The sequence below is a fragment of the Tauraco erythrolophus genome, chromosome 24 (genome assembly GCF_009769465.1).
Source record: "Tauraco erythrolophus isolate bTauEry1 chromosome 24, bTauEry1.pri, whole genome shotgun sequence".
NCBI lineage: Eukaryota > Metazoa > Chordata > Aves > Musophagiformes > Musophagidae > Tauraco > Tauraco erythrolophus.
This window is the reverse complement of record NC_141488.1, coordinates 5,626,661-5,650,945: the sequence shown is the minus strand read 5'-3', so window position 1 is coordinate 5,650,945 and position 24,285 is coordinate 5,626,661. Positions and strand designations below refer to the sequence as shown.

General features: G+C 52.2%; 3 protein-coding genes across 4 annotated transcripts; 2 read left to right on the top strand and 1 right to left on the bottom strand.

The window, feature by feature from the left end:
- Positions 1 to 246: 246 nt before the first annotated feature.
- Positions 247 to 14,036, top strand: CAP1 (cyclase associated actin cytoskeleton regulatory protein 1). 2 transcript variants are annotated; one of them, XM_086626186.1, is made up of 13 exons: positions 247 to 263; positions 5,462 to 5,574; positions 5,991 to 6,091; positions 6,532 to 6,609; positions 8,479 to 8,622; positions 8,719 to 8,804; positions 9,317 to 9,422; positions 9,530 to 9,707; positions 10,379 to 10,566; positions 10,773 to 10,896; positions 10,999 to 11,081; positions 11,633 to 11,776; positions 12,125 to 14,036. In XM_086626186.1, exons 2-13 carry the CDS (start codon positions 5,481 to 5,483, stop codon positions 12,206 to 12,208), a joined length of 1,410 nt encoding a protein of 469 aa, XP_086482312.1. In that variant the 5' UTR covers positions 247 to 263; positions 5,462 to 5,480; the 3' UTR covers positions 12,209 to 14,036. The 2 variants fall into 2 exon arrangements, with proteins under 2 accessions (XP_086482312.1, XP_086482311.1); XM_086626185.1 differs by lacking the exon at positions 247 to 263 and adding an exon at positions 2,012 to 4,377 and having other exon boundaries at positions 5,461 to 5,574.
- A 237-nt stretch (positions 14,037 to 14,273) lies between these two features.
- Positions 14,274 to 18,841, bottom strand: PPT1 (palmitoyl-protein thioesterase 1). The gene is made up of 9 exons (XM_086626187.1): positions 18,742 to 18,841; positions 18,358 to 18,467; positions 17,311 to 17,438; positions 16,937 to 17,007; positions 15,981 to 16,083; positions 15,804 to 15,894; positions 15,182 to 15,280; positions 14,903 to 14,974; positions 14,274 to 14,427 (listed from the first exon to the last, which is right to left on the bottom strand). Exons 1-9 carry the CDS (start codon positions 18,839 to 18,841, stop codon positions 14,305 to 14,307), a joined length of 897 nt encoding a protein of 298 aa, XP_086482313.1. The 3' UTR covers positions 14,274 to 14,304.
- Positions 18,842 to 19,916: 1,075 nt separating this feature from the next.
- On the top strand, positions 19,917 to 23,313 carry RPL11 (ribosomal protein L11). The gene is made up of 6 exons (XM_086626188.1): positions 19,917 to 19,964; positions 20,258 to 20,408; positions 20,806 to 20,912; positions 21,269 to 21,400; positions 22,173 to 22,283; positions 23,238 to 23,313. The coding sequence occupies exons 1-6, from the start codon at positions 19,959 to 19,961 to the stop codon at positions 23,265 to 23,267; spliced, it is 537 nt and encodes a 178-aa protein (XP_086482314.1). The 5' UTR covers positions 19,917 to 19,958; the 3' UTR covers positions 23,268 to 23,313.
- The last annotated feature ends 972 nt before the right edge of the window (positions 23,314 to 24,285 follow it).

Sequence of the window (24,285 nt, the reverse complement as noted above, 5' to 3'; positions counted from 1 at the left end):
CCCCGAGCACCGCGGAGCCCCCAGCCCCTCCCCGGGGCCTCACGGAGCCCCGAGCCCCGCCCAGCACCCCCGTGGCCCCGCCCCCTAAGGGAGACCACGCCCCTCCAGCCCCGCCCCCAATCCCACCCGCCAATCGCAGGGCGGGGGCCGCCCGCCGGCGCCGCCGTGCGCACTTCCGGCGCGCGGGGCGGGGGCCGGAAGCGGCGGGCGCGGGGGGTGCTGGGCGGCGCCGGGCGGCGGCGGAGCGGGAGCGCGGCGGAGCGGTGAGCGCCGGGGCGGGAGGTGGGGGGCTCCCTGCTGGGGCCGCGGGCTCTGCCCTGCAGCCGGCCGCGGCGGGAGGGGAGCTCCCGGGGGCAGTCGCCAGCGGCCGCGCCGGGCCCCGGGGCGGCCGGCGGGCGCCGGTGAGGCTCCGTCCGCCTCTGCCGAGGCGGCGCTGGGCGGGCGCAGGGAGGCGGGAGGGGTTTATGCCCGGCTGCCGGTAAACGCGTTAAACGCGGTGATTTCGGGTTAATTTAGTCACGGAACGGTGAAGGCTTCTCAACGGGGCTGTTACCGGGGCTCGCCGCCGCCCGTAGCACCGGGCGGGGCAGCTCCGGGGCTTCCTGCACGGAGCGGAGGCGCTTCCTGCCGCGGGGGCCCGGCCGGGGGATGTCTCTGCGCCCGACTTCTGCCCGGGGGCTGGCGGGAGGAGGAGGACACACGAATTACCGGGGGATGGGCCGCCGTGGTCCACCCCGCCAGCTCCGCACGCCGCCCCGGTGATGGTGGGGGCCGGGGGGCTGGTACCGGCCCCACAACCGCGGCCAGAGGTGTTTAATCCCGCCCGCCCCGGCTCCGTCCCCTGGCAGGGGGTCGGGGTGTGCCGGCGGCCGCTGCCATCCCCGCGGCTGTCGGTCCAGAGCCGCCTCTCCCGGGGACGGGGCGAACCGGCAGGCGGGGCCGGCAGCTCCCGGGTGAGTCAGTCGGGCGGGGAGGTGTGTGCCCGGGTGACACCTCCCGCGTTCCGCTGCCACCGGACGGGTGTGCCGCAGCCTCGGGCGAGGGTATTTGGGTAGTGGGTGCTTGGCTGGGGGCAGGGCTGCTCTTCAGACTCTTGCTGGCTTCTCTTCTGCCTCTTGCCTTTTGGTGGTGGTTGGAGTGGGATAAAGGCGTCAGCGATGGCTTTGGGGTTGTGACAGCGAAATGAAAACACTCTCCAGACATTTCACGTGTCGGCTCTCAGGATTTTGCACATCGGGTTCTGATTCCCCAAGACCTGGGCTGTAGCTGCACATCACTGAAAAACCAGGAATCCGTGGCGTTGAGAAACTGCTGTGTTCCCTTTCTCTTCTCGAGGCGATCCCTGTGTCCCTGGAATATTGCTGAGCTTTTGGAAAGCCAAAAATACCCCCTGTTATTCCCGCAGCAAACTTCCGCCAAGCAGCCTCTGCTTGAGCAGGCACAGCTGACAAGGTTCGGTGCTCTGAATTCCCGATACGGAGCTTGGTACCGTGTCCAATTTAGCTTAGATCCGGGATCCTCAGTTACTTCCCTGGTGGATTCGTCGCCCTGACGGGGAATGGAAATGAGAGGAGCGTAGCAACAGAGCCTGGCAAGTGCAAATCTCTTATTTCATATAATTGTAGTGAACAAGGAGTCCTTGTGCTCGCTGCGGTGCAGAGCAAAGTGATACTTTGGCTCTTAATGTTTGAGTAAAAACACCAAATAACATTTTTCAATGACTTCAGTAGGATTTCCTATTTGGGAGAGCTTAAATAGGGTCCAGATGGGGATTTTTTTTTTTTTTTTTTTTTTAAAAAAAGCAGTTTTGGCTTTCTAAATAAAGTAGATCTGAAATACCAGAAGTAGTCACCATGGCTTCTGGAGCAATGTCAACAAGTATTGTTGTACTATAAACAGCAGAGATCTCTGTCTTGGCAGCTGCTGGGACTAGCAATAGCTGTCTTGTGTTCGTGGCTGGTCCTGACAACTGACTCGAATCAGACATTCGAGTCCTGTCTTGCTTCAAATAGTTCCTTCCTTCATGAGCTGAACCGTTTAAAAAAAACATTCTTTGGGCTTTTGAAAGATATAAATGTTGGAAATCATCTGGTAGCTGATCCCCTGAGATATTCCAGTGTCAGCTCAGAAATAAACTGTGGTATGTTCTTAATTTAGTTGTCCCATCTTTATGCCTTTTGCCTGTAGAAACAGGAAGTAGCTGATGCAAATTTCGTGCTGCTGACAGCAGTTCGTCGGGCTTCGCGAAAGCTGGATCTGAACAGAAGCGTAGGTTTGACTCAAACTGACATTTGTGTCTTGCAGAATGTGTAAGCGAGGACTCGGGCTAGCGTGCTGTCTCAGGCAACTGGCAGAATTTCATTGGTGCCGTTTTTATGAGAACTTGCTCCCTCCTCTGAGGAGTGGCCTTTGGCTGGGACATGCCGACTCCTTGATGTTCTCCAAACAGGAAACTCCTCTTACTGTGCTGTTGTGCAGGATCGGCTTCGGGGTAGCCAGTGTTTTCACAGATAAAATCCCTTCCCTTTATTGCTCTACGTGTATCAAAACAGTCTGGGTGTAGATGAAAGCTGTACAGTGTGTTCAAAACCACGTTCCCAAGCTTTGATGGAAATAAAAGCTTGTTAACAGATTAACCAAATGTGCTGTGAAAATGAATGGACTTTCTGGCCCAGGGTGAAATACGTACTTGCTGCAAGTCCGTAGCTTCTGCTCCATTGGTAATCGAAGTTCAGTTGAGTTTAAACAAGACCTAGATTTAAAGCCTGCATTACAGTCCCAAAAGGGAGAGCTTCATCTCAACTCCGCTTCTGTCGGCCGGAGAACTCTAACCCCCGCTGCACGGCGCAGCTTGAAAGCCTTCCTCATTCCTCCTGAGCATGGGAAGATGCGCCGAGCAAAAATGGCTCTTCAATGATCTGTGTGTCTCAGCTTCCTCTGTAAAGAAGGCCGATGAGATCCCATTTTCCTACTGACATTGTCACTAACTGACAAATTATTCTGCGTTCAGAGCGATCCCTAGCCAAAACACTGGTCTGCTTGGTGATCTTGTTTTTTTTTTTCCTCGCTAAATGTTAATCTCAGGATTGCAGACTCTGGCTGTTGATGTTAGTTATAACTAAATTTCTTTATTTCATTCTGGATGGATGTGTAGATAGCACAAAGAGCTGCATCCTGGTGAAGAGCAGAGTCTTTACTACAATAAAATCAAGGGCGAGTCAAGGCAGCTTTAGCGAGGAGGGGCCGAGATACAGCTGCCTGCTCCAGGACTTTGTGCTGCCTGCACTTAGTTCCAATTCTGCTGCCAATTTACCAAGTGACTTATCTGGTGAGTTGTCCTAATGCTGCCCATTAAAAGAAATCAAAATGAGTTCACCATCTGCCAGGCAGCGCTAGGTTTACAACGTGGCTGCAAGTTAAGCAGTGTGAGTTTATGGCTCCTGTCAGGAGCACCCAGGAAGGACGTGTGGAACGGCAAGGAGACTGGAAGGAGCCTGAACCTCGAGGAACACTTTCTTGTTAAAGGACATTAATCCCAACAGCGTCTCTAGAACCAAAGCGACGCGCTCCTCGCAACAGCGTGTTTTATTGCTGGGGGTAGGAAGGAAGCAGCTTTCCATCTGGACTTTCTGGTTTGTAATCCTGATTTGAAATGCAGTTTGCCACTCGGTAATGGGGCTGATCAGATTAGAGCCTGGCGTGGAATGTGGTGGGGATCAGTGGTGCAGAACAGCAGCTTTGTCGGCCTGACGCTCGGTAACCCTGGTGTCCTTCCTGAAACCCCGGCGTTACACCCCTCTGTCTCGCTGCACTCTTGAAACATGGGAGGGTTTCTTTAACAGGTGGCTTTTTGAGGAAAAAACCCTTCTTTTAGTGTGCTGAGAGCGGGGGAGGCAGCGCCCGGCTCTTGGCTGTGCTCCCACTTGAAGACACGAGCCTGGTTCTGGATTTGTCGTCCTCGGCTGCAGCAGAGCGCTGACGATGCTGTGGTCAGGATTTCTACATTGTACAGAATTTAAAAAAAAAAAATATTCATTACTGTTGATTATATGGGTGAGCACCCACTAGTTTCAACCTCTCTGAACTATTTTGTATCTGGAAGCCATCCAGCTGCTGTTGCACAGTTCTAGGCACAGTATCTCCTCTGGCTCACTCTTGCACACTCAGGAAACCGCTGTCTTCCTCTTAGAAGGGGGTTGGCCTCTCCCCTGCCCCCCACATCAGTGCTGCTTCTCCTGATGCAAGCAGGCGAAAGAGGGGTGGAAAATGGCCTTGTTTGTCTTGTGACATCAGTGCCGCTCGTGACTAATGCTGGGTCTGCCCCGCATCCTCTGGAAATTGGGGGAAAACATGCACTTTGGAGCAGGGCTGAGAAGGCTTGTGAGCAAAAGCCTGGTTAGAACTTCAGATTTAGTTTCTGAGGGAGGTCTAACATCAGCTCAAAACCCTGCCTTCCTTTTTGGGAATGCTGGGGAATGTGCTGGGAAGGACGTTCTCCTTCAGGCAGGGTTTTGAGCTCTCGCAGGCTGTTGCAATAAGGAGGAAGGATTCTGTCCGGGCCAGAATCGTGATTCACCTTGTAAAACCTTTCAGCGAGTGGCGATAAGATAAAAATTCAATCGGTGACTTGCTGCTCCCTCCCTGCCTTCCCTGTACGTTAGTGTGCTTGGAGCGTGACTCGTCCTGCTCCTTGGTGCTGAGTCTCTGCAAAGCAGTAATTAATGGAAAGTTTGTGTGACACTTAAGGCTTCTCCAGATGAGACACTTCAGATGATTTCTGTGGCTAAATCTCCTTCCTGTGCAGAGTAGGCTCTGCAGTTCAGAGGGAGGGGATGAGCAGGGCGCGTTGTTGCAGAAGCAGCTATGCTTTCTTAGCTTGTGCAGCTGCTCATCTGTGCCAGGGTGGCTCGTTTTGCACGCTGATGCTCCGCACTGTAGCCATGCTGGAGTTATAGATGTTCCTTGGAAGAACTGCAAGGCTCCGGGAGGTCCCCGCAGATGCATTTGCAGAATGGAAACCACTAGTTCCAACCTGAAGTGGGTGAACTCCCAGCAAAGCAGTCGTGCTTGGATTGCTGTATGGTGACAACTGGGACTTTGGCCAAGAACTGACTGCAGTGAGGTTCTGTGCGGACCTTTGGTTTATTGCATGGTGTCAATACGAGGTTAGAAGATGTAAGTTTTAGTGTCCTTATAAGTCTAAGAAGTCCTTACAATGGAATAAGACGATGTGACCGTTAAGGATCGACTGTGGCAATAGAAGGTGGCTGTTGCGTAATCTGAACGTCCCTGCTAAGGTGAGGGTACCCCGCTGTCCGTCATCAGGGTGCAGAGCTGGGTAGAAATTATTCTTCTGGAACTGGTACAGCTTGTGCCAGACAGCTGATAAACCCTCTTCAATATTTGGCCTACAAGTTTCACGCTGTCAGAGAATGCAAATAATTGTATTCTGTCTGTGCAGGTCGTGGACAGCAGTAGATATGGAAAGGCTGGTGGAACGGTTGGAGAAGGCTGTGGAGCGCCTGGAGACGGTGTGCCAAGGACCTGGCATGTGTGGAGATGGCTCTTCCAAAGGTAAGGCCCAAAGCAGCTCCCAGCAGCGTCGCCCCACAGGAGTCCCTGCGTTGAAGCTCCAGCCGGGCGGTGCGGCAGCGCCGGACGCCGGCAGCGGCTGTCGCGGAGCGGGCGGCGCTCGTGCGGCGCATGCAGAGGGCTGTTAGATGAGCTGCCTGCACGCAGGGGGAAGTGAAGTTTGGCAGCTGATACTGCGCAAACGCCTGCGGTTACCGTCCTGCTAAGGTGAGGGTTTCCTGTGGCCGCGGCGCTTCCCTCCTCTGCATCCCGTCGATGTGACCTGGAGCGGGGAGGTTGAGCGTGGAGCGGGTGGGAGGTGCAGCCCCAGAGCGCAGCGCACGTGTGGGAGTGCCCCCAGCCTGGGAGCCCACCTGGTGCCTCTCGGTGATGCCTGTGCTCTGGTTCCTTCTCTGCAGGAGTGGCTCAGTACGTGCAGGCTTTCGATGCCCTTCTGGCGGGCCCAGTAGCTGAATACATCAAGATCAGCAAGGAAGTTGGCGGGGATGTGCAGAAGCATGTAAGGACTCACGTTCTCCCTCCACTCTAACTAGATGCTGCTTGTTCTTCGGGGCTGTTAAGGGCCAAGTTTGCTGTCAGTGTTTGCATTCCTTTCGAGCTGCATTCTAGGATGTTTATAATCCCTGAGGATTCAAAACGGATGCAGATGCCCAGATAACCTCCAGCAGCTTGCCACCTACACACCCTGTGAATCAAAACTCCTTGAAATCTTTGGTAGTTAGGTTCCTGGCTCGCTTTATGGGCTTTGGTGCATGCCTTTAGGAGGCTGTAAACCACCCAGCCCAAGAGCTGTTACACTCCTGTGATTTTTCTCTGAGGATGGGTGTCTCCAAGAATATGTGCTTTGAGATCAGTGTAGCTGCTTTCTTACAGATAGGAACTGTGCCAGCTGGGTACAAAGGAAGCTCTCTAAGCTCTCTCATGTTTCTCTGTTCTTAGGCTGAGATGGTTCACGTGGGGTTGATGAGTGAGAGGGCTCTTCTAGTGACGGCATCTCAACATCAGCAGCCAACAGAGGTGAGTCTGGGGAGTCACTTGTCAGAAGCCTTGTGTGCCCTTACCTCAGGAGTCGGGGATGACTGCCACGGCAGGGGAATCTGGGCCGCTTTGGTTGCTCCAAACGAGGAACTGGAGGAGGACTGGAGACACTTGCATGAGGTGGCACTTGCTGAAAGCGTGTTCCAGGTGCTTACTCAATACTGGGCAGAATTGCGGAGGTTGATTCTTAGAGCTGCAGAACTGGCGTTTTCCAGTCATTAGAGCAACAGGTTTTCTGTAGCCATCAGAGCAGCTTGTGAATGTCATCTCACAGCGTCTGTCTCTGGTTTCACCTGGCACCAGCACTGCACAATCACTGTTCCCTCAGAGCAGCCTGCAGACACGACTGGTCTGAAGCAGGAGGCACAGTGGGATTTGCGTAGAGCGACCTTTTCATTATGTGATGCTTATAGACTTTCAGGCATTAAACTCCTCCTGAAGTACAACAGACACTTGTCTCTATTGAATGGCCTCTGAACAATAGCTAGGCTTTTAGGATTGATTTGTCCTTAGCAAGTAATTTAACACTTTACCCTTGACTGCTGCTTCTCAGCAGGACGTGTGACTGAGAATCTGAGCCTGAATGCATAGGTTTTTCCCGGCTGAGAACCGTTTTTCCCAAGCAACAGGATCCCACCTTGCTGTTCTTTGCAGTTATTATCTGGCTTAGTCATGGCTTCTGCTGTTACATTGTGGTAGCTGGGTTTCTGTGCTACTTCCCTATTCACTGCAAAACATATCTGCATCTTTTTCCCCAGACTCAGAATTGAAGGGTGGTTTATCTTTCACCAGACTTGCTGGGATGCTGCTCTCCGTAGCCTCTAGTCTGAGAATCTGTTTACAAATTCCACCGACACACTATTTAAATAAAGGTTTATGAAAAAACAACCACCTTAATCTAGTGTAGGTCTTTGTGCAGGTTGTCTTGCAGGAGTCTAGTTCGTTCTGGAGTAGCCAGTTTAAAATGCAAATGTATGAACTCTCCTTGCTTGTGGCAAAGAATTTCCCTGTCCTGTTAGTTCACAGTGGTGCTCGGCTGGAGCTTCTGAAAGTGTAGCCAGGCCAGCGGAGCTCAGAACCTCTCTATTTTCATCTAAACAGAGAGGAAGGGACAGCAAATGGAAAAGCCAAAGCTTTGAAAAGCAAGTTTTGCCCAGATTTGTCCCTCACTGCTGCCACCAGGAGGAAACTTTGTGATTTTAGAGGAAAGAAAACTTGTCTAAGAGGCACCTCTGGGCCTGTTTAATTGGCTGCTCTGCTCTGGCACTTTCAGTCGGCACTCCAAGTGAACAACACACAGAAACAGTTTTTATCATCCAGATGCTAAAGGCTTGGATTGACTTGAGAAGTAACGTGAATCCTGAAGCCCAGCTTGATGGGGCGAGTCGAGAACTTGCTGCGACTCCGTTTGTAATGCAGGCTGTGGCTCCCAGACCGCAGAAACCTGCGTAGCATCCCCTTCCTCTGAGGGTTTGTAAAGGAGAGCAAAAATTTGACATACTGTCTTGGAACAAAAGAATCCAGGAAAGGCAAATGCTATTTCTGTCCTCGTTACTAACAAGCTTTGTCAGTGTCTCTTGGATTGAACATGAGTCACAGTTCTTGGCGTACTCCCATAGTACCAATCCGGCTGGGAGCTATGACTTCAGCCCTGGAGGAGCTATGCTGTGGGACCGAGCTCAGCTCGCAGGGAGGGCCAAGCCTGGACAGGAGCTGTAGCAGTAACTTGTGCCAGTTGGAACCTTCCTCCGAGTGGCCATCATCTCGGGAGAGCTGTCAATGAAGATGTGCAGCCGTTCCAGAGCAGTACTAATGTTCTTAAATGTTATTGTCTCTTTTGTCCTGCAGAATGCGTTTTCATCGCTTCTGAAACCGATTTCAGAGCAAATCCAGGTGGTGCAGAATTTCAGGGAGAAGAACCGTGGTAGCAAACTGTTCAATCACTTATCGGCAGTCAGCGAGAGCATCCCAGCCCTGGGCTGGGTGGCCATGGTAAGAACTCCAGTGGGAAGTGGTTTCCTTGGGCTGGTGGGAAGAGTCTGGCTCCCTGGTCAGCTGCTCCATGCCAGTGTGTTCTTTCTTCTTTAGGCTCCAAAGCCTGGTCCTTACGTGAAGGAAATGACCGATGCTGCCATGTTTTATACCAACCGGATCCTCAAGGAGTACAAGGATGTGTAAGTTGCCCTTCTCTCTTAAAGATGTTCTTGAACACATCTAACTGGGTGTGTAGGGGCTACTCCAGTATCTAACCACAGCCGCTTTGGTCTTTCATTCAATCTTCCTTTTAAAGGCTGTTATATTTCTAAAGGAAAAAATTCCTTCCACTCATGTTGCAGCTGCAATCTCTGGTAGTAATTGTACCACTGCCCTTGTCTCAGCATCATCTGGTGGCTGAACTGTTTCCCAGGGCAGCAAGTTGTGTCTTGGGAATGGGTCTTGTTGGAAGTACCGGAATCCTCAATTAAGATGGGTTACAGTGCAGAGCAGGCCTGTGCCCTTCTGCCTGCAGGTGCGAGATTAATACTGAAGCTGGGGCGCAGTGCTGGAGGTGTGAGGCTGCTGTGCTGGTCCAGCCGTGTCGTGCCTGCAGGCGGAGAGGTGGAGAGATGTCAAGAAGTGTTTATAGTCCTTGAGTTTTAATGGCAAATGCAGCTGCTCACCCCTCATGATCTCCTTGTGTCCTCAGAGATAAAAAGCAAGTGGACTGGGTGAAAGCTTATCTGAGTATCTGGACGGAGCTGCAGGCCTATATCAAAGAGTATCACACCATAGGGCTGACTTGGAGCAAAACAGTAAGTGCTGGCTACATCTGCAGCAGCTTCTTAGGTGAGTATTGCATGAGGATTGCAGCAGATACGGAGCTCGTGCAACTGCCTTTCCTGTTGCTGGCCTCTTACAGGGTCCTGTAGCAACAGAAGGGGCCAAATCGCCACCCGTTCCCCCAGCCGGGGCTGCGCCTCCCCCCCCAGGCCCTCCTCCCCCACCTGCTCCTGCCCCCGCGAGCTCCAGCACAGATGACTCTGCCTCCCGCTCCGCACTCTTCGCCCAGATCAATCGAGGAGAGGGCATCACCTCTGGTAGGTGGAAGCAGCTACTGGAGGGAGGGAAGCTGTGAGCGAGGGTGCTGTTGTGCTGTGAATCCTTGTTTTGCTGCTCCTCCAGTGCACCTGCTTAGAAAGCAGCTTGCGAAACAAAAGACCAGCTGGTCTGAGCATGAGGCTGGGAGCCAGAAGCAGCCCTGAGGCAGCACACAGGGACAAAGGCAGCACATCTGAGGGAGCATTGTCAGCCTCATCTGTCAGGTGTAGCAAGACATTAATCTCTAGCTAGGACAGAGAGAAGGAGCCCTTTGGTTGCCTGCACGTCTCAAGTACAAAAGGTGCAATTTTGCACCTATCTGTTTGCCCAAAACTCACCCCTTTTGTGTGTTACCTGGTTAGCAGATCAGGGCAGACGTGAAACAAAGGTGAGATGCTTGGCTCAGGGCTTTTTCCAGCTGCAGAGTAGAAGAGCTGATGCCTTCTGATTCTACAGTACATCTTGTGTTCTCGTCGATATTGCACCAGTGGTTTTTGCTCCCTCTCACTTGCTGTCACTCATGCTTGGGCTCAACTTAGGCCCAGTGTCAATAATTTATTTGCATTTTAAAAAACATTACTGTGATAATTGTTGTAATCACTGATGTTGGGTGTTTATGAAACTGGGTTCTTGGAGGAGAGCTGGATCTCGGGTTTGATTTATCTTGCAGGCTTAAGACATGTTTCAGATGACATGAAGACCCACAAGAATCCGGCACTGAAGAACCAAGGGGGTCCTGTGAGAAGTGGACCCAAACCTTTCACTGCTCCCAAACCAGCCTGTAACGCTAATCCCTCCCAAAAAACCTCTCCAAAGGCACCTGCGTTACTAGAATTAGAGGGCAAAAAGTGGAGAGTGGTGAGTGCCTGGCATCGGCATGAGCGGGTTGGAGGGATGGGAGCGTTGCAGCAGGGAAGGTGGGTCTCCTGAAGACCTTTCTTGTAAGAGGCACCAGCCCGAAGGTGCATGCAGTTTGCTTTCAAAGAGGCTGCGCTGCCCTGCTGTTCACACGGATTAATTGGCCTGCATTCAGAAAATAAAGTGCCTTTTCCCTGCCTTTTCAGGAAAACCAGGAGAATGCCACTAACCTGGTAATCAGCGACACGGAGCTGAAGCAGGTAGCATACGTTTTCAAGTGCACAAATAGCACGCTTCAAATCAAAGGCAAGATCAACTCCATCACCCTCGGTAAGTGGAGAAACCCCGAAAACCGCTTCTGCATGCAGGGCTGTTTGCAGAAGGCTGAATCTCCAAAACCTTTCTGTGGGCTACTCTGTCTTTTCTTTGCAGATAACTGTAAGAAGCTAGGGCTGGTGTTCGATGACGTGGTGGGCATCGTAGAGATCATAAACAGCAGGGACGTTAAAGTTCAGGTGAGCGTCTGTGACCTGTTCTCTGCCTGGAGTGTGGCTGCTGCACTGCACAACAGGGTGTCTGTAACATTTGCTGCTTTGAGTTCTGTATTTCCAGAACAGGAATGTGCATCTGTAGAGAACATTGATGAAACACCACCTGTCCTGCTGCCCTGCAGCTCACCCTGCCCAGCCCTTAGAGAAGGGCAGAAATTTGCCTCACTGAGCTGCTTCAGGGCTGTAGATAAAAGATTAGCCTCTGTGAGGTGGGCAGCGCAATGTGACTGGCCGAGTAGGAGGCCAGCAGTAGGATCTACTCTTGATTCCAGTTTTAGTGTCTGGTTTGGGATGGTCAATTTGCCCAACCTTCACTGTAGTTTTGTTCTAAAGAGATCGAAATGAGAAGTAACTTTGGATTTTTGCCAAAGGTGGGAGTACTTGAATCCAACGTGTCTGTAGCAGGGGGTCTGGAGTCAAAGCTCTTGCCTCGCAGGTGGGAGCGAAACAAAAACGTCGTGGTTTCCCACTTCAAGCGAACGCTCCTCTAACTGCTGCTTTGACCACCCTGCTAGGTAATGGGTAAAGTGCCAACAATTTCCATCAACAAGACAGACGGTTGCCACGTGTATCTGAGCAAGAACTCCTTAGACTGTGAAATCGTCAGTGCCAAGTCATCAGAGATGAATGTCCTTATTCCCACAGAGGGTGGTGACTTTGTAAGTGTTCAGTTTTGAAACCATTGTGGTCTGTTTGGGGTTGGGGTAACGCAGGGTAGGATTCGTAGGAACGTTACAGTGAGGGGACAATTCTAGACTTGGAGGGTGTGAATGATGATCAGACGGTAAAACCAGCAAATCAAGTTGTTTATCTTCACAGTGAGACACTTGCTGTTTTGTAAAAGTTTCTTCTTCCTCAGCATCTCTGGGGAGCAGAACAGGCAGTTTGTGGTGCAGGAAGTGACACAGCATATGTATAAGAAAAGAAGTGCCTAAAGCAGGAAGAGTAGTCGCTAGTCTCAGTCATAAAGTGTTTTTTGACAACAGGTTTCTATTTTTACCCTCCAGACTGAATTCCCTGTCCCAGAACAGTTCAAGACAGTGTGGAACGGTCAGAAGTTGGTTACCACTGTGACGGAAATTGCTGGCTAAGCAGAAAAGCTCCAAGGCTCATGTCCTCCCCTGGCCCTGCTGTGGGACAAATCTGCTTTCAGATGATTCTCTTAGATTTCTTGTACCTTTCTGCTCTCAAACTGCTTCTCTTCTACCCGAGAGACACAGCTACCTGCCGTCACTGAAATACCTCTGGCTGGGGTTTGGTGTAGGTGGCGGGTCAGTTATTGTCCACGTCTATTAGCAGGAAGGTGTACTTTTTTTTTCCCCCCCTCCCCTTGTTTGATCTAACTGCACCAATTGGTCAAGTCAGATTTTCGGTGAACTTCACAGCCAGTACTGGCAGTTGGCTTTCAGAGTGTTGTTCAGGTTTTTTTGTATTGCCTTTAAGCAAACTGTTCATGTGAGAGAGGAATGTTGTCCCCTTTTAACAAATAACGGTTTATGTTGGCATCCAGAGTGCTCAGTTGCTATGGCAGATGTCTCAAGAAGGTCCTGGAAACTGCTAATTCCAGCTCTGTGTTATTAGTTGGTGGCATTACAGGACATGGGAATGTCTTTGTCGGACCAAAGGCTGAGGACCTGGGCTGTAGCATTCCACCTTGATTTCTCTTTCGTCATTCCCACTAGCTCAGTGTATTTCTGATTGTGCCATGACAGGAGGCTTAATATTAACCAGTGCCACAGGAAGGCTGCAGTGGAGTAACTGCGGTCACCTCTGCCTCGGCAGTCTGGCTGGTAGCTTCGAGCTGAGCACCTCTTATTCCATCAGCCCTCCACCCTCGCAAGGGAATCTTTGCCCCAGGGCTTCCTTCTCGGAGCAGCTGAACTCAGGTTCAGTCTTCCAGGACAGTTCTTCTGAACCTGTCCCCTTCTGCAGAGGAAGGGTCTCCTTCATTCCAGGGTCAGTAGTGCAGTAGTGTAAATACCAGAGTTGGATTAAGTCGGTTCATCACTCTCTTCCTCATCTGCAATCAGTCCCCATAAAGTGAATCCTCTCAGCCTCCTCTTCCCCCTGTTGCTTGGCTCTTTTCTTTGGTGGAAGCTTGTAGCCTCTGTTCCAGGGCCCTGGAGCAGAGCGGTGGATCCAAGACACAGTACTGTACTGACCCATAAAAGGGAGCTGCACGTGCTTTGACCTTCATTTTTCCAATGCCTCGGGTGGCATAAGCATATCTTAAATGCATTTCCTCTGTAAAGTGTCAATGTTCTTTTTCTCTAGGACAAAACTTACAAAAAAATATGCAATTTTTTTTTTTATTTTGAGACTGTCCTGTGACTTGTACTCGTCTTCTCCTGAGGCTTGTGAAAAAAACCTTTCTTATGTACTTAAGATTATACAGAAGATAGAATAAAGTTAATGCCAACTTGCTCATTACAATGGCTCGTTTACTCTTTGGAAGCTCACAGCACCTCAGGCTGCCCAACTGCTGGCATTCCCAGGGGAAAGTACAGACTTTCCTCAACTCCCCTCATCAGTAATTGTCAAATCTCACCTTTTTTGTCAGTTGGTTAGATTTAAAATTCTTTATTGATTTCATTACTGTACAAAAGTGCATAAAACAAGCTATTAGTTGAAAACTGTTCAAGCAGTTAATACCCACTTAATTTAAAACCCTCCTTTTTCCCCAGAAACCCCTAAATTTGGCTGTTTTCCCCATCTTGAAGAGAGGCTGTCATCTCTTTCCCCTGCAAACAGCCACGTAAGTCTACTTGCTGAGCCCCTCCAAAGATGCAGCGTTCTTGCACTGGTGATCTTGGCTCATACTGCCGCTGTGTCCTGCCAGGAGCAGGCGACAGGGAAGACAAACCTCTCACAGCTAATTATTTTGCCATCACCCAGTGACTGGTGCTGCCCCAGCTCTGAGAACCGAAGCAGACTTAGGGGACCCGTGCAGGACGCAGTGCTTCAGAGTTAGTGCAAGGCTCAGCCCACCCATACTGGAGCGTAATTACAGCCAGATAATTCCCAGTCTCCCCACAGTGTAACAGGTGCCACCTCTGCACGCTGTGGGACTGCTGAGCTAAACCCCCTTCTCTTCCCCCTTCCCCAGATCCCCGCAGGCCTGTATGCAGAAAGTGCTGTTGCACAGTAGCAGCTCCATTAGCTACAGTGGCAGACCATCCCCTTAGCTTCACTGGAGGAAGGGGAGGATAGTGGTGTAAAACCACTCTTCTGAGAAGTGCAGGTGATCCCCTTTCACCCCCAGGAACACCAGTTTTCCTGCTTTGTCCATCTCCTGCAGCCCCAGGCGATCCTGCAGAGAGAGAGGCATGACCATAGCTTCCTGGGGCCCTGCCACGCCAAACGCTGGCACTGGCTGGGGAACTCGGCACAGAGAAACGCGCTGATGGTCAGAGATGGTGGTTGCAGCAGAAGTGGCGAGCAGGCTAGAGTGAGTTCCACCTCTGCTCTTCAAAGCTTCTCCTCATAGAGGGGAAAAGGCATTTTGGATGACTCACAACAAGGCTTTAAAAAGGAGGAGAGTTCATAAAACACATGAAGGAGACCTTGAGCCCAGGTGTGAGACCACCATGATTCCCACTGCTAGAACTGGCTCGAAGGGAAATGCCTTCCCAAACAGCTACTGGCAAGAGGAGGCAATGACCCAGAAACGGCAGAGATGGTGAGTAAGGCAGAGCTGTGGGGTTTAGAGCTCCTCAAGGCCACAGGGACACTACATTCTTTAGAGTGGGAATAGCAGAAACCCCTCAGCCCCCAGCAGAACATACCTCTGTGTACAGTGAGGTCTCCTTCAGCGGGATGGTCTCCTTGGCTTGGCCGCTTTTGTAAAACCCAAACCACTATCAGAATAAAAACAAAGAAACAGTTGCTGAAGGGCTCCCAGGAAATAAGCAGGCTTTCACCAGCTTCTGCTGGAGACATGCTGCTGCAGACAGTGCAGTATCAGGCCTCTGTGCTCAGCCTGCTCCTCACCAGCAAAGGACAAACAAGGAACAAGCAAGAACCAAACCACCACTCAAAACCAGCACCCACCGTGCCCGCCTCACCTCAGAGATCGGAGGGTCGACCATGGTATCATTGAGAAATTTCACCATCACAAACTTCTTCAGAGCCATCAGGTTTTTCTTGTATGTCTCATTGATGCCCTGGATGAAAGCAACAGGGAACAGATCCAAGTCACTGGAAAGCCCACTGGGACAAGTCAGGGAAACCGCCTGCTCCAACTTGCCCTGCACTTGCAAAGGAAACCCTGGACTGCACCAGCCTAGAAGGCGGAAACGTGCATTTCTGTCACCAGCCTCCCTTGGCTGTGCTCATGGCATTCAGCCTCATCTCCAGGTTGTAAAGAGAGAATGGGCCTCCCCTGCCTTCCCAGGGGAGGGAGAGGATTTGCCCCCTGGAAAGGTGATGGGTGGGCTGAGCACGTGGCATACCTACACAGACCGCTCCGAAAGAGTGCAGTGACACAGGAACTGCTCTGCCACAGACAAGTCTCATTCATACATCTACCAGCAAAACCACTTTGTATGCTCCTGGGATGCAGAGCGAAAAAAAAATGCTCCCTTTCAAACTCCAGCAAAACCACTGACAGGGAGACTTAACATGAAGGAACTCACTGCTAAGGTTTCTGCTCTCCTGCTAGCATTTAATCATCAGCCAGATCCTTACCCTCTCCTGATTTATGTCAGCCAAAAAGATGCTATTTTTCCTGTAGTCCTCCTCCTTCAGAGGGTCGTGCCAATACTCTGCTTGTACCAAGCTGGAGAAGAGAGAAACAAAAGATCAGACCAGAAACCCAGAGCTGCTGGGGGGGCCCAGCCACCGCCGCCCGATGAATACACTCACTGCTCCTGAACAGCTTGTGTGTAGGCGCCCAGATCCAGCGTCTTGCGGATCCAGTCACAGATATGGGAGCTCTCACCGGGACAGCGTGGAAAGCCGTACACACCTGGGGTATGGAGACACGTGTAACAACTCAGTGAGCCAAGCTCAAATCTTTTAATCCCTCCAGCTGGTGAAGAACCACCCTCTCACAGAGCAGTGGCGAGATTAGCCAGGGAATCAGGTGGCCTTTAATCTTGCAATCTCCTTAGGCAGCTCTCCTGCTCCTGGGCACCACTACACACAAAGATAATGGGTGATGTTCTTGAGCTGAAGGTATTGCTCTGGAGAACGGAGGCATGTAGACAAGCAGAATACTGTCCAGCTCGTCTGGTGTGTTCCCAGGAGGTCTCGAAATGGTTCCCTACAAGTCTTCCCACTACACTACAAAGAAATAGACTCAAGCCATAGAACGTCTCAGGGGAGAGTTTTTGAAATTCAGTGCCAGCTGCTCTTAACTAGACACCTCTTAAATCCCATTTCATACTGCCCTTTAATCTGTGCAAAAAGCACCTCCCTGGGGGCTTTAGCCTTCCAGATGCCAACTGTAAAATATTCTTGGGACTCAGAAGGTGTGGTTTCACCAAGGCTTTGCTCTGCAGTTAGAAATTTATTCTCCCAGAACAACTAACCCCAAGTGCTCCCAAAGCACGTAAGAATTCTACCCAGAAGATACGTCATCTACTTGCAAAGGTCCCTCCTCGTTGCCAGCTGATCAAGACCCAGACACCAGATAAGCTGCTCATCTAACAACTTGGTCAAAGCAGACCACCAGATTCAGGCGAGAACAAGGGGACGGTTTAATTCATAAGAAAATGGTCAGTTTTTAGGAAGAGGCCAAAAAAATCACCCCTCCTGCCAACAAGAGCCCCCCACCCTCCAAGGTGGTGAGGAGGTGTGAGAACCTAAGAGGACACTACCTTGGTGCTGCCCCCCGACGGAGATCAAATTGAGCATGGGAGGAGAAGGACACCGCTGGGCCACCGCCCTCCTGTGGAGAAAGAAGAAGGAGCTGAGCTCCTGCTCAGCATGCCCTGGCCACCAGTGCTGCTTCACAGGCAGCTCTCGCTTGCCACTGAGCGGGCTGGGGCACTAGAGTAAATTTTGCAAACAGAATTAACCCTTTCTGGCAGAGGAGGGCTCCAGGCAAACACATTCTTACCTCCTTTGGAGCACTCCTACCTTTATGCAGGAGTTTGCCAGTTTACACCTGCTTAGTACTTCAAAAGACTTTTTAATCAGAACCTAAAACCCAACAGAAACCACGGGAAGCGGAACAGAAATATAAACTTACAGGAACTGGCCTCCCTGGGAGAAGCCCATGGCGTTGTAGCCTCCTTTCAGGTGAGGGTCCTTTGCGAGTTGGCTGCACACCTCTCTCACCTGATCGTTCACGTTCATAAAGAAGCTGTTCTCCATATCCTGAGGGATTAACCAGATTAGAGCATGTAACTTCTACCTTTACAAAGATTTACATTGTTTTATTCTTTGCAAACAGATCGCCAACAGTTCTGCCTTTGAAAGAGGACCTTCACTTTCACAATACGACAGAAGTGAAATTCAAGTGTTGAGACTTCCCTTCATCACGTCTCTGTTTCTATTCTGCCTGACAAAACTGTCCCATACAGAAAAGTAACATTTCCCCAAACTTCTTGACAATTTGAGTCCCTTCAGATTTTGTGTGTGTATATATTTTTTAAAAATATATCTGTATGAAAAAATATATAAATATATATGTATTAAAAAATAAAAATCTAAATTCACCCATCTTTTCCAGCTCCCAGAAAATAACATACATTACCTGAGAGAAAAGAAATTCCATAGGGCTACATAAAGCTGTCGAACACCACAAACGTGCAGAACAAGTTTATCTCTTTATTATTCTGAAGGTGTACGGTGAATAAACATTGTAAATCAGAAAGGATGGTGAGGGATAAAGCTCAGCTTTAGTACAGCACCTTATCACATGCCTTTGTATTACCTGGAATGGTTAGCAAGCCCTCATCATTTGCATATTAATCCAATTAAGGCTAGGGATTTGTTTTTCACAGAATCCCAGAATGTCAGGGATTGGAAGGGACCTCAAAGGATCATCTAGTCCAATCCCCTGGCCGGAGCAGGACCACCTGGATCAGATCACACAAGAACACGTCCAGTTCTTTTCCCCAGTTTGCTGCAGGTGTTGCCTAGACTTTACTGGTTTCTACCTGTCAAAGCTGTTTACTTCACGAAGAAGAAAAAACAAATCAGCAGGGAAAGCCCGACACGAATCCTTGTGGAATCCTGTTAATAACAGGGACTGCAACAACCGTGGCACCTTCGGACCACGCGGGCACCTTACCTGGATCAGGTTGCTTCCGATCTTCAGAGACAGGACATAAATCCCCGGGATCTTCTTCTCCACGATTTTTCGGATGTAGCCCATGCTTTGCGGGTTGCAGCAGCTGTCTCCTGGGAAAGCGGAAGGGAACACCGCGCCGTCACGGCACCGCCGCGGCCTCCGCGAACACACCGGGCCCCGGGAGGAGGGCAGCGCCTCCCGGGCTCCGCAGGAACCCGCGGCCCGGAGGAGGGGGACGACGGAGCGGGGCCGGGGCCGGTCTGCGAGCCCCGCTCGGGTCCTCCCTCCGCGGGCCGGGCACGCAAAGCCCCGCCGCCCCGCCCACGGAGCCGTTACCGGAGGATCGCCCTCCCCCCCCCAGCCCCGCCGCCGGTCCCGGCTCACCCATGCCATGCCAGATAACGAGCGGGACGGCGGCAGCCGCGCCGCCCAGGCACAGCCCCAGCACCGCCACCCTGAGCGCCGCCATCTTGACCGGCCACATGACGCGCGCGGCTCCGGTCAGGCGGCAGGGGCGTGGCCTGGAGGGGGCGTGGCCCGGAGGGGGCGTGGCCCGTGGCGGAGGGCGGTGCCGGCGGCGGCGGGGCACAACGCCGGGGGTTCCCCCCAGTGCCGCCGGTTCGAGTCCCGGCGATGCTCCATCCCGCGCAGATCCCTGAAATCCCAAATTCTGCCGCCAGGACACGGAGCCGGGAGAGCCACGGCCGCGTCCGTCCCCTCCGCGCTGGGGGAGGCAGCTCTCCCCATCCGTGAGCAACCCCCGGTGAACGGGGCGGGGCGGGTAAGGAGCCTTCCTTTGCACCAGCGGAGGGAGAGCAGCGGGTACCGCCGGGGCGGCTGCTGGCTGCCCTGCCAGGCTCTGGTGGTCAAGGGTTGTAAACATGGATGCAAAGACCGTCCCGGGGAGGTTTGAGGCTGCTGTAAATCCCTGTGCTCGTAAAGAACTCGTGCAGGCAGCGCAGGTGTCTGCGACGGCAGCCTGCTCCGCTCTCCCCGCGCGCACAACGGCGTTGGGAGGAAACGTCAGGAGTCACGGCCCGACTGCTCCCGTGTTTGTTGGTGTTTGAGATTCACTTCCCATCATGACTGGACGTTTCCTTGAGGAGAAGCAGGCAGCGGTGTTGCAGGCAGGAGAGGATGCAGTGCCACGCGGACGACACGCGGGCAGGGGATGGCCAGAGGCAGAGCAGGACGAAGCCCCTCTGCTTGCTCAGCAGCCCTCCTGCCGCCCAGGTGAGCCTGCTCCGCGGGGAGCAGCAGGCTGAAGTGCTGCCTCAGCAGGGCCTGGGAGCCGGCAACCTCAGGCTTCGACGTGTCTCCTGCGTTCTTGGGCAAGTCTCCTTGCCCTCCTGCCCCTCCGTTCTCCTTCTGGAGGGACAAACTGCCATCGCCGCAAAGGAGCAGGGCCTCAGTGGCAGAATTCCAGAGGGTAGGCACGCCGGTGCCCGCGGGGCCCCCGGTTCCGCGCCCGCCGTTGCCACAGCAACCGGCCGCGGCGCCGCCCTCCGGCCGCCAGGGGGAGCCGCTGCTCGCGCCTCGCGCCCCCGCGTACCCATAAGACCCCGCGGCGGCGCGGCGCCGCTCTTTTCCCCGCCCCCGTCATGGCGGTGAGTGGCCGGGCCGAGGTTGAGCGGTGCCGTCTCTATCCGCCGACATCCGCCCTCGGCGGGGCCCGGCGGGGCCGCGGCTCGCGCGGGCGGCGGGGACGGCCGGGAGGGATGGATGGATGGGCGGGCGGGGCGGAACCGGCGAGCCGCCCTGGGCGAGCGGCTGCCGCGGTAGGCCGCGGCCCGGCCGATGCCTGCGCCGCCGCGGCGGTGCTTGAGGCGGGGCGGCGGGGCTCGCCCCCGCGGCGGAGCGCGGCTCGGCCCCCCGTGACCCCCGTGCCGTTTGTCCGCAGCAGGAGCAAGGCGAGAAGGAGAACCCCATGCGGGAGCTGCGCATCCGCAAGCTCTGCCTCAACATCTGCGTCGGGGAGAGTGGGGACCGGCTCACCCGCGCCGCCAAGGTGCTGGAGCAGCTGACGGGGCAGACCCCCGTCTTCTCCAAAGGTGAGGGGCGGCTTCTCCGCTGGTTTTCCAAGGGCACTGCCTGCGCTGGGGGCTGCGGAGGAGCGGGGTGTCCGCTGGCTTCAGCGGCGGGTGGGAGCCGCAGAGGGTGGAGTGGCGGCGTGGCTCCCAGGGAAGAGGCTCCTTGGCAGAGCCGGTGTGGGGAAATCTGCTCTGGTGGGAGATTTGGGGGCCTTAAACATTCAGGACCTGGTGGTCGTTTCTGTCAGGTCCGTTCTGCCTCCAAACTCAGGCTGGTGCTCTGCCCCCATCCCCAGAGAGGGAATATTTGGTTGCCTTGGTTCTTTTTCCTTTAAAGTCTCCAGTCTTAAGCAAGCTCCGAATCCCCCGGGTGGGAATTCTTCGTGTAGCCTCTAAGGGTAACTGTTGTTGCCTACAGCACGATACACTGTAAGATCCTTTGGAATCAGGAGAAACGAGAAGATTGCTGTTCATTGCACCGTTCGTGGGGCCAAAGCAGAGGAGATTCTGGAGAAGGGGTTGAAGGTGAGAATCTGGCTGGTTTGGATCTTTGATTTGTGAGAGAGAAAAAAAACATAATCTGTACTAGCTGAAAAGACTTGGGCTTTGAAATGTTGCACCTGATACACATTTGCACCATTTATCTAATTGCTCTTACGTCCTAATTAAGGGGTAGTGGGTGCTGCATTCTTTTGAGGTCCTGTCGTTGCTGCTGTGATGTATGAGTAGGCTCTGGAAGCAAAATTTTGGGAGTAAAGACTAAGTAGCACGGAAAGACTTAGTAGCATCTAAGCGAGTTGTGGGTCTGGTAAGGTTGGAGCACAACTTCTTGCTCTGTTTGTGTTCAGTAATGGAACAGTGACTGGCAACATATGTTTCAGGTGCGAGAATACGAGTTGAGAAAAAACAACTTCTCAGACACTGGGAACTTCGGCTTTGGAATCCAGGAGCACATCGATCTGGGGATTAAGTACGATCCCAGTATTGGTATCTACGGCTTGGACTTTTACGTGGTGCGTATTCCCTGCTTCCCTGCAGCTACTGGGCTTGTGTGAAAGCTCTGGATGGAACCTAGAATGATAACTGACTCACAGGAATTTGCTGCCAAGTACTGGAAGAGAGAAAAATGTCAACAAAATCCAAGTCTGAGATTCCCAGGGCTGCCATAAAATCCCCGATTTATGGCATGTCTCTCAAAGCCTCTTCAGAAACAAATACTGTTGCTCTTACTGGTCCTCCTGGGACAACACTGGAACAGCTGTGCTCGGTTTGAGGAGGGAAAGAGCAGCAGAGGCTTCAGGAATGCAGGCTGGAAGACAGGCTGCATCCTGGAAGATTCTCCTTGTGTTTAGAGGGCTGGGGATGGGTCATGGAGCAGCGGTGGTGGCTGGTGTGTTTGAGTCATTCCGTTCTGCCGTGCCTCACTCGAAATCTCTGGAATAGAGGGAAGCTGTTCCGTGCGTGTTTAGCAATGCTGTGCCATGTATCTTAAGAGCTGAGGCCTCTGGGTGTGGAATAGTGACTCTTGCGCAGTGGTTTTGGTTTCTCTGGGTCAGTGTGTGTGTTCAGTTTCTGTCCCTGACAGTTCACCTGGCTGCTAAAAGCTTACTTAGTTTTCAGTTTACGCTGAGGCTGTAGAGGATAACGCTCTCAGTCTGGAATGGGACGCGGACAATGAGACGTTAGATGTGGAAATGCTAGCCTTGTCTCCTAGAAAAGTGTCAGGTTTAAGAATATAAAGAAATGCCGGAATGAAATAGTGCTGTTGGTCTCCTCTCCTGGCAGGTGCTGGGCAGGCCTGGTTTCAGCATTGCTGACAAGAAACGCAGGACTGGCAACATTGGGGCCAAGCACAGAATTGGGAAGGAAGAAGCCATGCGCTGGTTTCAGCAAAAGGTAAAGTCCATCTTTATTTTAGTACCCCAAGAGTTTCCTAGGAAGAGTCAGCAAAATGCTGCACTGCAGAAGGGCTGGAACGAGTCCCTGGGCGGGAGGAGATCTTGATCGCTGCCGAAGTCACTGATTTTTACTGCTCTGGGGCACTGCGTTTGAGCAGCGTTGGTACTGTTCATGCCCCTTTTTTTGTGCGTGCTGAACTGAAAGCAGCTCTTGCAGGACAGCTGGAAGTATCAGAGTTGTGTAAACCCGTCTCCCACAGTTTTTAGAGGTTTTCTTTGTACATGGATCGCAAGTGACACAAGGCAGGGTTGAGGTTTGTGTATCTGACACAGCTTCTAGATCAGCTGCCAGGCTTGGAGGATGGAGTGATCCAAATAAAACAAGTTCTTCCTCTGACACAGACTGGATAATGACTGGGAAAGGCTGAAGGCTTGCTTGGAAATGCTGAGAGATGGGGACTGCTGATACTTCTTCAGAGGTGGCAAGGGTGGGCACTCTGTCTGGAGGCTCTTTACTGGCTACTGTGCCTAGATCCACACCAGCCATACCCTGCACAGGGCGGCCTCCAGCCTGCTCCTGCTAAATGGCTTTTTTTGTGCCCCCTCATGCCTGGTTCTGGTTACTGTGGCATGGTTATCTTCAGGGGCCAAATCGTGGGAGTGTAAAAGGGATGAGTGTAGTTCTGGTCAGACCAACTTGCGGAGAGTGGAGCTTTCTGTTTCGCTGGGCTGATGAGCGGAGTTTAACGCTTACCTGAACAAAGTTCCCCTCGGAAGTTGACAGTGCAGCAGCAAAGTAGAAAGGCAGTTAGCTGCTCACACAGGAGAACTGGTGTTTCATGTCAGTGTTGTCTGGGTGGCTTGGAATGAACGTGATGGTGTAGTTTTCTGCACAGCAGTGCTGCACCAAGTGACAGTGCTTTCTCACTTAGTTCTTTTTCTTTTCTCACAGTATGATGGCATCATCCTTCCTGGTAAATGAGCAGTTCCTGTTACCAAAAAAGTAAATAAAATTTTCTAACCCCTAACTTCTGTTGTGAATTTTATGGGGACTCTTCAATGGGAAGCTAAAGGAAATAGGTGCACATACCCCCTTAATGAAGGAGAGCTCTAAGGCCAGGCTGAAGGTTCTTTGTCTAAGCAAAGATGATGGGAAGGGGCTGAGGAGATGGGCAAGGCCTGTGGTGCTGGCAGTGCTGGGGGACTGGTGAGGCTCCTGAGCTGAGATTCAAACGTGGTGCCACAAGAGATCAGCCAGCAGAAACCCGCCAATCCATGCCACTTGTGTGGGCAGTGTGAGTGACCTCGAGTGCCTGTACCCGCAGCTGGTACAGTTGTTTCTATCCCACAGATCATGGTGCTCTCCGTGTGCTGTAGAAATCCTGAAGCAATGACTGGATGTGCTTGGAATGTAGAGGATGAATCTTGACTGGTTTCTTAAAATGTGTCAGGAGTGTTAAACTGCTGTAATTACGCAGCCAGACAGTTTTCCTCTGCAAAGGCATAGCCTTTATTTAAAAAGAAAATTCCCTGCAGGATAACAAGCTTGCACAAGTGAAGTTCAGCAACACACTTGCCTCTCTGCCTCTAGCGTTCAGTTCTTTTCTGCATCTTACAGTAAAAAAATTACAAAAAAAACCCCAAGGAACAAACTCACTTCCATCCAAATCTGTGCATGTTAACACCAGCGATGGCACGGTGCTGTCACAAGACTAGACCAGCCTGTTGGAGGTGTAAACCAGAGGAGGTTGTCAGCACTGTTCAGGGTGGAGCTCGCTCCAAAACGAACAGGGCAGGATGTGCTGTGCATGCTAAAATGCACAGAGGAAAGTCAAATTTGAACAGAAATGATGTTCTGCCTTGGTACAGCTTTGTGTTTGATGTGAACTCTTAATTGAGAGGGAATTCTCAAGAGAAAGATCAATACCTTTATGTGAGCTGTAGCTCCTGCGACTGCTCGGTTTTGGTGTGTTGTGAAAGGAAGTGTGAACCAGCCTGCT

What these genes read in the sequence shown, in the direction of transcription:
- PPT1 (XM_086626187.1), bottom strand. Translation starts at nt 18,841, where the DNA reads ATGTGGCCGGTCAAGATGGCGGCGCTCAGGGTGGCGGTGCTGGGGCTG. An exon ending in CTGACATAAATCAGGAGAGG is followed by an intron (nt 15,281 to 15,803) that starts GTAAGGATCTGG and finishes GCTTTCATCCAG; the next exon opens with GGCATCAATGAGACATACAA. An exon ending in TCGACCCTCCGATCTCTGAG is followed by an intron (nt 14,975 to 15,181) that starts GTGAGGCGGGCA and finishes TTATTCTGATAG; the next exon opens with TGGTTTGGGTTTTACAAAAG.
- RPL11 (XM_086626188.1), top strand. An exon ending in GACCCCCGTCTTCTCCAAAG is followed by an intron (nt 20,409 to 20,805) that starts GTGAGGGGCGGC and finishes TGTTGCCTACAG; the next exon opens with CACGATACACTGTAAGATCC. An exon ending in TTCTGGAGAAGGGGTTGAAG is followed by an intron (nt 20,913 to 21,268) that starts GTGAGAATCTGG and finishes CATATGTTTCAG; the next exon opens with GTGCGAGAATACGAGTTGAG.
- CAP1 (XM_086626185.1), top strand. Translation starts at nt 4,239, where the DNA reads ATGCAAGCAGGCGAAAGAGGGGTGGAAAATGGCCTTGTTTGTCTTGTG. An exon ending in GGCTGACTTGGAGCAAAACA is followed by an intron (nt 9,423 to 9,529) that starts GTAAGTGCTGGC and finishes GGCCTCTTACAG; the next exon opens with GGTCCTGTAGCAACAGAAGG. An exon ending in AGGGCAAAAAGTGGAGAGTG is followed by an intron (nt 10,567 to 10,772) that starts GTGAGTGCCTGG and finishes CTGCCTTTTCAG; the next exon opens with GAAAACCAGGAGAATGCCAC.